General features: G+C 50.9%; 6 protein-coding genes across 6 annotated transcripts; 3 read left to right on the forward strand and 3 right to left on the reverse strand.

The window, feature by feature from the left end:
• Nucleotides 1-31: 31 nt before the first annotated feature.
• N7515_004679 (cytochrome P450) lies at nucleotides 32-1,735 on the reverse strand (the record flags this gene model as incomplete). Its single annotated transcript, XM_056665423.1, has 2 exons — nucleotides 32-1,551; nucleotides 1,609-1,735. The coding sequence occupies 2 exons, from the start codon at nucleotides 1,733-1,735 to the stop codon at nucleotides 32-34; spliced, it is 1,647 nt and encodes a 548-aa protein (XP_056522373.1).
• Nucleotides 1,736-2,096: 361 nt separating this feature from the next.
• N7515_004680 (cytochrome b5-like heme/steroid binding domain-containing protein) lies at nucleotides 2,097-2,780 on the forward strand (the record flags this gene model as incomplete). Its single annotated transcript, XM_056665424.1, has 2 exons — nucleotides 2,097-2,181; nucleotides 2,239-2,780. The coding sequence occupies 2 exons, from the start codon at nucleotides 2,097-2,099 to the stop codon at nucleotides 2,778-2,780; spliced, it is 627 nt and encodes a 208-aa protein (XP_056522374.1).
• Nucleotides 2,781-3,704: 924 nt separating this feature from the next.
• Nucleotides 3,705-5,591, forward strand: N7515_004681 (HC-toxin efflux carrier TOXA; the record flags this gene model as incomplete). The annotated part of the gene is made up of 4 exons (XM_056665425.1): nucleotides 3,705-4,213; nucleotides 4,257-4,343; nucleotides 4,409-4,483; nucleotides 4,553-5,591. The coding sequence occupies 4 exons, from the start codon at nucleotides 3,705-3,707 to the stop codon at nucleotides 5,589-5,591; spliced, it is 1,710 nt and encodes a 569-aa protein (XP_056522375.1).
• A 988-nt stretch (nucleotides 5,592-6,579) lies between these two features.
• N7515_004682 (asparagine synthetase B family protein) lies at nucleotides 6,580-8,869 on the forward strand (the record flags this gene model as incomplete). Its single annotated transcript, XM_056665426.1, has 3 exons — nucleotides 6,580-7,356; nucleotides 7,409-7,664; nucleotides 7,722-8,869. 3 exons carry the CDS (start codon nucleotides 6,580-6,582, stop codon nucleotides 8,867-8,869), a joined length of 2,181 nt encoding a protein of 726 aa, XP_056522376.1.
• A 317-nt stretch (nucleotides 8,870-9,186) lies between these two features.
• Nucleotides 9,187-10,182, reverse strand: N7515_004683 (NADP-dependent oxidoreductase; the record flags this gene model as incomplete). Its single annotated transcript, XM_056665427.1, has 1 exon — nucleotides 9,187-10,182. One exon carries the CDS (start codon nucleotides 10,180-10,182, stop codon nucleotides 9,187-9,189), a length of 996 nt encoding a protein of 331 aa, XP_056522377.1.
• A 325-nt stretch (nucleotides 10,183-10,507) lies between these two features.
• N7515_004684 (uncharacterized protein) lies at nucleotides 10,508-11,394 on the reverse strand (the record flags this gene model as incomplete). Its single annotated transcript, XM_056665428.1, has 2 exons — nucleotides 10,508-11,199; nucleotides 11,256-11,394. 2 exons carry the CDS (start codon nucleotides 11,392-11,394, stop codon nucleotides 10,508-10,510), a joined length of 831 nt encoding a protein of 276 aa, XP_056522378.1.
• Between the last annotated feature and the right edge of the window lie 645 nt (nucleotides 11,395-12,039).

The following is a 12,039-nucleotide window of genomic DNA, read 5'->3' on the forward strand; positions in this document are numbered from 1 at the left end:
AGATCAGTTGAATCTCTGGGACCGAACATCACTATGTTCGCCTCCTCAGCCCGGCGTAGAAGTTTAACGGACGGACCACCAGAAATTCAGGATCATACACGACCGCCTCTGGCGATGAATCTTCGAATTCATATCGATACACCAACTCCGCCAGTACCAGCTTGACTTGTGTGAGCGCCAAATTGAACCCCACGCAGCCTCGACCTCCCGCTGCAAACGGTGTGTACGAACCCTGACGGGCCATACGCGCCGCAAAACCTTCATCCACCCAGCGGTCAGGATCAAATCGTAGGGGATTATCCCAGTGGGCTGGGTTTTTGTGTATACTTGGAAAGCACGCAATGACAATTGAGCCACGTGGAATCAAATACCCCCCTGGTAAAATCGTGTCTTGTTTGGCATTCCGTGCGGTCTGGAAACTGGGGCTGTGGAGACGAAGAACTTCTTTGACGAAACAGTCCAGAAACTTCATGCTGTGGATTTCTTCATACGTCCAGTGTTTGTCGGTATCACCACGGTGGCTGGCTATCTCCTCCAGTAGACGTTCCTGATTTTCAGGGTACCGGAGAAGAGCATAAAGGGCCCAGGAAAGTAGAGATGAACTGGTGGTGAATCCCGCACCGGCAGTCACCACTACATTACCAAGCACCAGGTCGTACGGTAGCCCTTCTCCATTCTCGTCACGAGCGCGGTACAGGAAATCGGCGACGCAAGTGGCGCTCTGCAAGGCCGTTGGGTCGGACAGAGAAAGAGGAGGACCATCCTTATTGACGCTGGCGTTCATGGCCTCCTCGCAGTTGTCAAGCACCTGCTGACGGACGATCTTCACTTTTGCGGGATCTCCGAAAGGGAGATACTTGAACCATTGCGGCTGCATTGATGATTTCTTCATCAGCGAGAGATACTGGCCAAACAGTCGGATAGGCAGCGATGGCGGCGTCTTCGGCGTTTCGAAGTGCTTGAGGTCTTGGTTTAGAACGACGCGCCAAATAATTTGTGATGCAAGTTTGAACATATATTGGTAGACGTTGACCGCCAGATCAGACTCAGCCAACTCGTCGAATACCGTAAAAATGGATTGTGTGGCATCTTGGATCAGTGGCATGAAGTGGGCCACAGCACGCGGCGACATTGTGGGAGGTACAAACTTATGGCTTGGTGCAAAGGCAGGAGATGCACTATCGCAAGTAAAGAGGCAGGCTTGGTCGCTCATGTAGTGCAGTGGGTGTGATGCGTCGGATGTGGCTTTGGTGAAGAGCTTGTCTTCGCGCAACACATGACGGGCGATCTCCGGGTCATTGGTGTGATAGATGGTTGTTCCCATATTGACGGTCTTGATCATAGGGCCATATAGCGAGAACAATCGGTCATAATTTCCGAGAACGTCGGGATATAACTCGTAGCGGTTGCCGACGAAGGGTATCGGGCGAGGTCCAGGGGGCTCGCGAATGGATTCATGGCGTGCTGCGCGCAATTCAATAACGTCTTCGGTCTCTTGCACATCTTTGAGAGTCGAAAGATGGGCGCGTTGTTTGTCAATGAGCCACAAAGCTATCCTGAATTAGCCCTAGAATGTCAAGGAAGGATGATTCTAGAGCTGAAACACACATTTGGTATCAGCAAATCCAAAGACCTCGGCCAGAGTCCCTGTGAGTTGCTCTAGGGTGGTGAAAGGCGACACGTCTAGACGGTAACGTTCACAGTCGCTAGTACTAATGTAAAATTCTTTGTGCATTTTGTTTTCGCTTGTGTAACGATCATGTATCGATTTTCATAAGGACAAGACTTCTCCATGAGAACGACTCATCTCATACACTTAAGTGTTATCTATCATTGGTTCCTTCTATTTAGTATGTAGTTTCATCTATTTTAGGGCAGCGGCGAAAGGTCGCTTTTGGAAGGCCGTTGACCCAACAGCTTCCGGCCAATCATACTATCGTAGCTTACCCATGCATACGGAGGGCAGGCTTAGCCCAAAGACAGATTAAATGATGCCGTTCAAGCGATGGACAAATCTTGCCCCCTACGAAAGTTGCCTATTGATGAGTCTCGTCTTTCGTTTCATTCTTTTTGTGCCATAACAGGAAGTGTTCATAATGTCCCAGCTCGAAAGCATCACACTTGAGCAACTGGCCACTCATAATACTCCGGAGTCGCTGTGGATAGCGGTTCATGGTCATGGTATGCTAATACTTCCGCAATTCATGACTCTTTGAGTAGAACTGACCAGCTACCCAGTGTACGATCTCACGACCTTCAGCTCGGACCATCCCGGTGGCATCGAGGCACTGGAGAGCTGTGCCGGGGCCGATGGCACAGAGTCGTACGAATATGCCGGCCATAGCGAGTCGAATATGGCAAAACTGCAGCAATACCGCGTCGGCAGGGTTGCCGGAAGTCTTCCACAGATTTCTTCCATTTATTACCCCCCTCACGTGGAGAATAAGCGCATAACGAGCGCCACATCCCGCCTCAAGCAGTTGAAATTCCCTCGGACGAAGTGGGCAGTCACTGTATCCGCGACTGCAGTCGTTGTGGCTCTGTCTTGCCAGCGAAGGGACTTGGTTGATTACATTTCGCCACTGAATATCTCCCAACTCCAATTCAGAACAATGTCGGACCAGATCAATGGTCATGCTTTCTGGACGGGCATGGCAGTTGCTTCGTCGGTAAGCTACGTGGGCTTCCGCTACTTGTATAAGCTGTTTTTGTCGACTCTTGACTATCAAAACGAAGTGTTCAGCTTTCCAGCTACGATACCGAGGAAGACGAAAAGATAACGAATCACCTGACTCTAAAGCAATGAATTTGCAGATTGGTTATGATATATTCGTAGCTGAATCGCCCCGGCCTTCGAATTTCATAATTAGCGTATAAATGCATTGCTTTTCCAAGTACTTTGGAGGTATGGTGTCTGTTTGGAGACAAACCTAACACAGTATGCAGACGAAACGTATAATTGGCTACCTACACAGTAGCCCCCCGTACAGACCAGTCATGCAGCCCCACTAAAAAGTGCGCTAGAGTAGATCCGGAACGGACCGATTTGGTTGGGGCCGATAGGGTAGACGGGAAGTGCCGAGACCGGCTATAGGATTAAATGCTTCATCCGAATTGGCATTATCTATCGAATGATATTTGATTGAGACATTGGGAGCTGACCTAATTGGCATTTCGTTGAAAGGTTGAATTGATGCAAATAACCACAATCACACGGGGATAGAAACTAACAAAACCTCATTTGACAGGACAACCGCACTAGCAATGCGACATGATCCGTGATAACTGGGAAAGCGCTAGAGCCGACACTATTTAGAGTTCGGCAAGTCGGCAAGTCCCCAACTACCCCAAGTACCCCAACTTCCAAGTACCCCAAACAACAAAGATATGATTGAAATGTGGTTGAGATGTTGAGCCATCATCCATGCAGCCCTTTCAACATTACTTATTGAATTAACGCCATTTGATTTCTGATCCTTGTCGTCACTACCTAACCGGCCCCTTTTCTAAATTATCATTTATAACGGATTCTCGCATAATAGAAGGAGGCCGGTTATAGACACAGAAGCCCGCACTGCTCGCCCTATCTTGTCACTTCCACAGCCAGTTTCTTAGCCTCCTGCTCTCATACAACCGTTTTTTATCTTGTAATTGTCTCTTTCTCCTATCATATCAGTCGTATTTTGCTGTTGCGCACCGCCACGATGGGCTCAGATCTCGAGTCTGGCAGCGACCTTCCCTCGCGACATGTCGATGAAAACATGCCGCCGGCCACCCACTCGGTCTTTACCGAGCCCCTCGACGGTGCCGGCACCGATGGCTCGGTCACACCAGAGTACGAGACGGCCGCCGTCAAAGCGGTCGAACAAATGAGCAATCTCCGATGGTTCGGCGTCTGCGTTGGGCTGTACTCGACTGCCTTCTTGTACGGACTGGACTCGACCATCGCCGCCAGCGTGCAGGGCCCCGTTCTGGCTTCCCTCGGCAACCTGAACCTACTGCCCTGGATTGGTGCTGGATTCATGCTCGGCTCTGTGGCCACCATCTCGCTTTTCGGCTCGCTGTACAACAAGATCGAGGTCAAATGGCTGTACCTGGGGAGTATCCTCACCTTTGAGATTGGCAGTGCCATTTGCGGTGCAGCTCCCAATATGAGTGCCCTCGCTATCGGTCGAGTCGTGGCAGGAATAGGCGGCTCCGGTATCTATCTTGGGTGAGCACATACAATGATAATACCAACTGGCGACAAATCAAAGGCTGACCATCGAGGAAAGAGGCGTTAACTACATCTCGATTTTTGTGTCTCCAGCCAAACGGCCATTATACACTGCTTTGATTGGCACGTACGTCTCTCCCATCGACGAAGCCTTTGAATGCGGAAGTATTTGAAATTGACAACCGTAATTAGGTTCTGGGGTCTAGGCGCCATCCTTGGACCCGTCATCGGTGGTGCATTTGCTGAGAGTACAGCAACTTGGCGATGGTGAGTGCGGATAACAAGAAATGCTTCTTTCATCTTGATGATTAAACTAATAATGATCATTTTGTAAAGGGCCTTTTATATCAACCTCGTTATCGGGGCCGTCACATCCCCGATCTACATCCTCTGGTTTCCGCTTCACGGCGCACACCGCCACGAGCCAATCCTTCCGCGCATCAAGACTCTGGACTGGCTGGGCGCCTTGCTCAACGCCGCCGCGTTTTCCCTCTTCGTCACTTCGTGTACGCTCAGCGGCTCTCAGTGGGAGTGGAACTCGGCCACTGTCATCACCCTTTGGGTCATGACGGGTGTTGTTGTTCTGGCTTTCGCGCTGCAACAAGGGACCGCGTTCTTGACGACGAAGGAAGACCGCATCTTCCCCGTGTGGTGCCTCAAAAGCCGATCGCTTGTCCTGTTGTTTATCGGGACTGTGGGCACCAGCGCCGTTTTGAACGTCGATATCTACTACCTGCCTCTTTATTTTGAATTCACGGCTGGAATGGGATCTATGGAGGTCGCGGTTCGGCTTCTACCCTTTGTGTGTCTGATCATATTTGGTACTATGCTCTCTGGAGCTCTTTTACCGAAATACAACCTCTACGCCGCTTGGTACACCGCTTCCGGTGCGATTGCCGTAGTCGGGGGTGCCCTCCTGGTGCGAATCGACACTGCAACACCTACAAGTCATATCTATGGATTTTCGGTCCTAGCAGGGTTTGGTTGTGGTCTGACCTTCCAGGCCGCCTATGCGATCGCTCTTGTCAAGGCTCCAATGGAGAAGGCGTCGTCGGTCCTTAGCTTCATCAACGTGGCGCAGCTGGGTGGTGCCGCCCTATCATTAGCGATAGCAGGGTCCGTATTTCACAATGTCGGTTTCAACACCATGCAGGGCGCCCTCGGCGGAAGGGGCTTTACCTCCGCCCAAATTCATGACGCTCTGGCTGGCGGAGACTCGCCCATTATCAGCAACAGTGACCCTGAGGTGCACGCCATCGCATCGGATGCCATCGCTAGCACCCTTGGAAAAGTCTACGTCTTATCGACCGTTGCAGCGGCGGCAATACTCGTGGCGGGGCTTTTGATGCGGTGGGAGAAAGTAAAAATGGCTTGAAGGGCAGACCAGAAGGTCCTATCTGCCCATGTGGAAACCATCTCGCGAGTGAATAGCTCCTCCGTAAAACATGGTATATAATGAAGGCTTTCGGTTATTGAATATGGACTCAAGAGGGGCAGTTCTTGCCTATGTTGCGAGATGAGGCCAATCTTCTATGCGGCCCGGCGACGGATGAATTGCCCAGGTACAAGTAACACTTTAAGTGTGTACTTTAAGTGTCGGACAGAACATGTGTACAGTACCTTCCTTAATACAAATTAAAATATCAACAAGAATCTTCCATCCAGTTGTCAGTATCCTCTTGTGCCCGGGTGTCAAGTCCCAGACGCGTTCTTAGCGAGCCTTGCGTCAACTGGCGAGCATCGGCCAACTGGCGAGCTCCGGCCAACTGGCAAACCTCCAGCGAACTGGACTTTGTTCCCGAAAACCTGGTACTGTGGGAAACTATTCGCCTGCTAAGTTTATCAAGTGATTGAATCCCTCTACTCGACTGACTCGACTCTCTCGTAAATACGACTCATCACCCAGTTGATCTATAGCAGAAATTCAACGGGCTTGGTGGGCTCCTAGAGCGTTGTTCCAAGAACTCCCTGATTGAAGAAGCTTGATTCCGAGGCTGTTCATAATTCGATGGTGTCTTGGGCTTGCGCTGCTTTGGTACCCGACGTATTCAGTGTCCGGCAGGAGGGGGCTGGAGAAAGGGGTAAAGGGGTAGGGTAGGGCAGGTCACGTGGGATATACCGATCGGGTCGCGGCCGACGGGGGTACCAAAAATGCTGGAGGACCGTGTCACCGTACACCATCGGCTTCTCGTTATGGATGTCAAACAGCTCGCCCATTCAGTTATGTCCGTCTCGATCATGACAATACTAACTAAAACCCGACGAGGCCTTTGCCGTAAGGGCACTGCCGCACTATTGGTTTGCTGTCGTCTCTAGACTATTCCGCAATACTTTTTTGATCATCACAATCAATCGTGGGAAAAATGTGCGGAATTTCTGCTTGTATCTTGTTTCAAGCGGCAACAAACAATGGCCACAGTGAATGCTCGGAGCGTGCAAATGCTCCTTGCGGCGCCGAAATCAAAGACCACGAAGGCGACACGGCGAAGGGCTTGGCGGCAGACCTCAAAGCTTCCGTCGATCTCATCAACCACCGTGGACCGGATGACTCGGGGGTATGGATCAGTATGAACGAGCAGGTCGGGCTTGCCCACTGCCGACTGTCCATCAATGATTTATCCTCCGCAGGCCGACAACCACTGCACAGCAGCGACGACGAAATTCATGCTGTGGTGAATGGCGAAATTTACGACTACGACCGCCTTCGCCATGAATGCGAAACCATCCACAACTACCATTTTCATAGCGACAGTGACAGCGAGCTTGTTTTGGCGCTCTATTGGATTCACGGCGCCCCTGGCTTTCTAACACATCTGCGCGGCGAATTCGCATTCGTCCTCTACGATAACCGCGAAGGAGCCCAGCGCGTGATCGCCGTACGCGATCGTTATGGAATCAAGCCGCTTGTATATACTCGCGTCGGGTCGAAGCTACTCATCGCTTCCGAGGCCAAGGCATTCTTGCCCTTGGGCTGGAAGCCGCGCTGGGATGTACGTGCAATTGCCGACGCTGGCTGGATGTTTGATGACCGAACGCTGTTCCGTGGAGTCCGAAAGGTTTTGCCTGGACACTATCTTGATATTACAGCACAAGGTGGTGTGCGGCAGGTTAAATATTGGGACACTGAGTACGAAGACAAGGTTGGTGCATTGAAATTCCAAGCGCGGGACATAACTGATGGCCTTTCCACAGAGCAAACCTGAAACTCGCACCATCGACGAAATGGTATTGGGCGTTCGCGAGAGGCTGGTCGAGTCTGTTCGTCTTCGCCTTCGTGCTGATGTCCCCGTCGGCATCTACTTATCCGGAGGGATTGACTCTTCTGCCATTGCCGGTATAGTGACGGAACTTGCACGGAAGGAAAATGTCAATATTGGGAACGAAAAGTCTACTCGAGTCACCTGCTTCAGCGTGGCATTCCCTGAGACATCCGGGTATGATGAATCAAGTAAGTTTTGCTGCGCAATGAGCGTTCCCACGACAGCAGCATACTAACAGACATAAGGCATTGCCGAGCGAACAGCCGCCTGGCTCGGAGTGAAGACCATCAAGAAGATCATAACTGAGGAAACCCTGGCTGAAGAATTTGCGGACGCCGTGTTCCACTGCGAGCATCATCACTTTGACCTTAACTTTGTGGCCAAGTTTGCACTCTCAACTCTGCCCCGTGAGTACGGTGTCAAGGTCGTTCTGACTGGTGAAGGAGCCGACGAGCATTTCGCTGGCTATCCATACTTTCCTGGCGAATACCTCCGCGAAGCTGATGAAGCCTTGCCTGACTCTCAATTGTCCCAAAATAGTGACCTTCGAAATGACATGTTCGAGTCCGTACAGCGGGAAATGAAAGGAATCTGGCGAAAAAGTGGTGCAACTGCATACGAGGATAGACCAGCTCTTGCATCCATCGCAGAAGCGAGAGCAACAGACATGAGTGATAATCTGTTGGCGTGGCATCCCACGGCCACTCTCTTTGCTCCTTGGCTACAAACCCAGCAGGATAACTATGACTGCCGCAAAACGGTCCTGAATTCGCTCCCTAGTGATGTCCAAGCCAAGATCCGATCACGATGGCACCCTTTGCACTCGTCCATGTACATGTGGAACAAAAGCTCGTTGTCCAACGTTCTGCTATCATGTCTGGGCGATCGCACCGAGATGGCACACAGCGTTGAAGCACGCACACCATTCTTAGACCATCACCTTACCGAGTATGTCGACCGGTTGCCGCCCAGCGTCAAATTGCGCTACTCGGCCGATACTGCAAGTGATACTGGTGAGCTGGGTCCCATTTGGACCAAGTCCAGTGTAGCCTTGCAGTCGCTCAATGAAAAATGGATTCTGCGCCAGGCGGTGCGTCCTTACATTACGGACGAGCTGTACAAGCGAAAGAAGCACCCTTTCCTTGCGCCAACTCGATGGGCCAGGGACGGGCCATTGCAGCGCAAGTTCAAGACGTTACTGACGCGAGAAGCTGTGGAAGAATTGGGCTTTGTCGACTGGGAAACGATTCAGGAGGCTATGGAGGTTGCTTGGGGCGAGACAGCAGACCCCAAGGCCTTCCGACAGTTGGTATATTGTGGTGCTTGGGTGACGCTAAGTCAACGTATGGGCGTGGCGAAGGCGGACCAATCTGATTGGGAAGCCACTATATAGTAGCTGTCTCAGATCACGAGGTGGCACATTTTACAATAACCCTCGGTCAACTGGCTAGCTATGAGACAGACAACGATAGGCAAAAGTAAAGATATGGAAGTGCCGCAAGACCTGCCCATTTCTTATAACGCCGTATTGGCTCTTCATTGGAAAACTGAGATTATAAGCTTAATATCCAGTATCGAGGCTTACCCAAGGGTATGTCTTTTCGGATGTAACACTGTGCTATCGAAATCCGCCTTGCACGTTTTTCTTTCTTTTTTTGTTTTTGATGAGCTCGATCTCGTGAAAAATGCAGCTTGTTCAAGGCTAAGTATTCAGATCAACACCACAATCTTGCCGTGCCCAATGCCTCTAGAATGAGCAGATTCATAGGCTTCCCGCACGTCACTCAACGACACCACTTTCGATACACGCCCTTTTATATTTCCCTTGGCCACATGTTCCGTGATGCGCGCCATGCTTTCTCTCGATGGCTCAGCAATCATGTACAGTGCCCGAACGCCTTCCTTTCCTTTGCTGATGCCCTTTTCTTTGTGCTCTTCTCTATACCCCCAGCTGCACGCGTCAAAGGACAAGAGGGTGCCGTCTGACTTGATAACGCTCCAGCAGTCCGCGAGAACCTGGGACCCGACAGAATCAACAACGACGTCGACCTTGTCCAAAGTCCCCATGGTTGTGTATTCAACTATCTCATTGGCGCCAATGGAACGCAGAAATGACTCGTTCCGCTCGTTCGAGCTGGACGCTGCAACGACATGGTGTCCGGCCAGGACGGCGAATTGCACGAGGAATGTGCCAATGCCGCCGGCAGGCCCGGTAATCAGAATCCTTTTTTGTCCGTTTTGCGCAGCATCGTCGAGTCCAACGTGTCTGAACAGCGCCTGATCGGCTGTGAGGGCACTCCCGGGAATCGCCGCAGCCTCCTCCCACGACAGGTTATCCGGCTTCTTGACTGCTTCTTCCGTCGTGACGATGGCGTACTCTGCCCATGTACCTCCCCGATTTGCATGCGTCATACCGTACACATGGTCACCAACGCGGAAGTCTTGCTCGCTGTCGTGCACGGCGACAACTATGCCGGAAAAGTCGTTTCCCAAGGTTGCATGGCTGGGGGGATATAGCTCGTTCCACTCCAGATTGTCTTTGTATACGGTAGAGGCTTTCACCTGGATCAATAATTCGCCAGGCTTTGATATTTGCGGTACGGGGACGTTGTCCGGGATTTCAATTGCTGAGGACGGAGCTACATTTCCAGGGAAACCATAAGGTGTCCCGTCAGAACAGGTAGGTCGAATTCGTGCAGCTCTCATGGTTGTAGCTCGGGTTTCAAGGATCTTGTTGCGGGAGAGTGTCAGTCGGACAAGACAACCTTGAGGTATCTATAAATTCGCGGGTGGGCCTAACGGATTTTCGGTGTTAGTACCAATTTACCGGTAACTGCCAAATTGGGAGTGCCCGCCATCTTCGAGGGCTTACCCTTTCCAGCCGGTTGATTGTAGCAGCCGTTTGAACTAGACGTTTTTTTTCTTTGTTGTTATTGACTATTGCACACAGCATGAGATCTTGACTGGTAAACAAGGGATTTGACTTGTGAATCTCTCTAGCTCTTCTCTATGTTATGAAATCTGTGTAGCTTTATGCTTGTGCTATAGCCCAGTCGATCTTGCGAAGTACGTCTTTGATCTCAGCCTGTTTCTTCGGCATATCGTGCAACCCACTATGCAAAACTCGTTTGGAAATGGACTGGTCACATAGACCGCAGGACAACTCAGCCATCCGGATCATATACTCAAAGTCGTTCTTACCCCATACATGGACAGTTGGAATTTGAATCTTTTGCACCAGTGCCGATGAATACATCACGCGAGGAATAGCATCAACTTTCCCGCGACGATATACGTCCATGTCCGTCCACGGGAACAGCGGATCTTGGATAGCAGCTTCTACCACCGTCCGCTGCAGGATCTCCACCAACTCTTGCTCTTCGCTCGTCAGATCTCTCCCGTTGGCTCCTGCTCGATCCATGATGTCGTATTCCATAGCTCGCAACTTTGAGATAACTGCATGCCCCAAAGTAGCATCAGGACTGCACGGCATGGCAGCCGAGAAAAGACACGCAAACTTGACTGCAACTGGGCAGCCGGCTGCCTGCTGTTGATAGAGATATGACAGTGTCAAGGCTGAGCCCTGACTGAACCCAAAGATGCCATCAAAGGGGCCCTCATCTTCAAGGATTTCTTCGAGGTAACCGAGCGCTTGTGTGATGTCTGCAGGAGAATACCCTTGCGTGTGAGAAAAATATGGGCCGGGCTGGTATTCCGAGACGCCTGTTACAAGTGTTAACAACAATATCAAGGCCTGTCCGTCACAAGGGCCTACGCACCAGGTCCCCTTCCACACTCGAACGGCCCGTCCACAAATACAAGCTCGAAGCTGGGGTCCAGTTCACGCCGCAGATTAGACATCTGCTTTTCAAGAATGGCGCCGGAGCTGCCTACACCATGGAGACAGAGAATCCTCATTTTTGCGTAAAATATCGGGTAAACAGCCTTTACGCTGGTAGACTGAAGAGATAATTTGGATTTGGGAGCTTAGCAACTAGACAAGAGACTTACAACGCTTTTTTTACGGCTTCTGCATACTGCCCTCTCTGGTGGGGACTACAGCGGAGAAAACCTAGTTTGAAACGGGCCGCGGGTGATTTGAGTTCAGATTAGTCCCGATAGGGTTTAGGTCCATGGAGCATATCTGGACGCGGCTCTCACTCTCTCCTTTCTCCCCACCCAATAAACCTCTCGCTTGCCTTTTATAGTACTATCCTATTACTTCCTGCCCTTGGTGCCTCGGTCCAGCGTCTTCGCGCTACACTAATTAAGTATGCCGGCAACACAGCCCTTCGGCCTTCTCTATTCGACGGCCACAACCAAATCAAGCAACCTCGTCTTCGGGCACTCGGCTTTTTGCGTAAGCTGACAACCCCAAGAGAGGTTTGATGGGTGTCATGTCATGTAAGCACCAAATCGAGGTTTAAGCGAGTTGAAAGCGGTGCATTGCCGTTGTGTAAGGAACGACGTGATCTTTGTGAAAACATGGAAAGGGAAGCAGAATAATCACAGTGAAATCCATTCAATCTTTACAGAGAACTATCCAGCTCGTCTATCACCAAT

Source organism: Penicillium bovifimosum (assembly GCF_028826915.1).
Source record: "Penicillium bovifimosum strain IBT 22155 chromosome Unknown utg000004l_segment0_segment0, whole genome shotgun sequence".
Lineage (NCBI taxonomy): Eukaryota > Fungi > Ascomycota > Eurotiomycetes > Eurotiales > Aspergillaceae > Penicillium > Penicillium bovifimosum.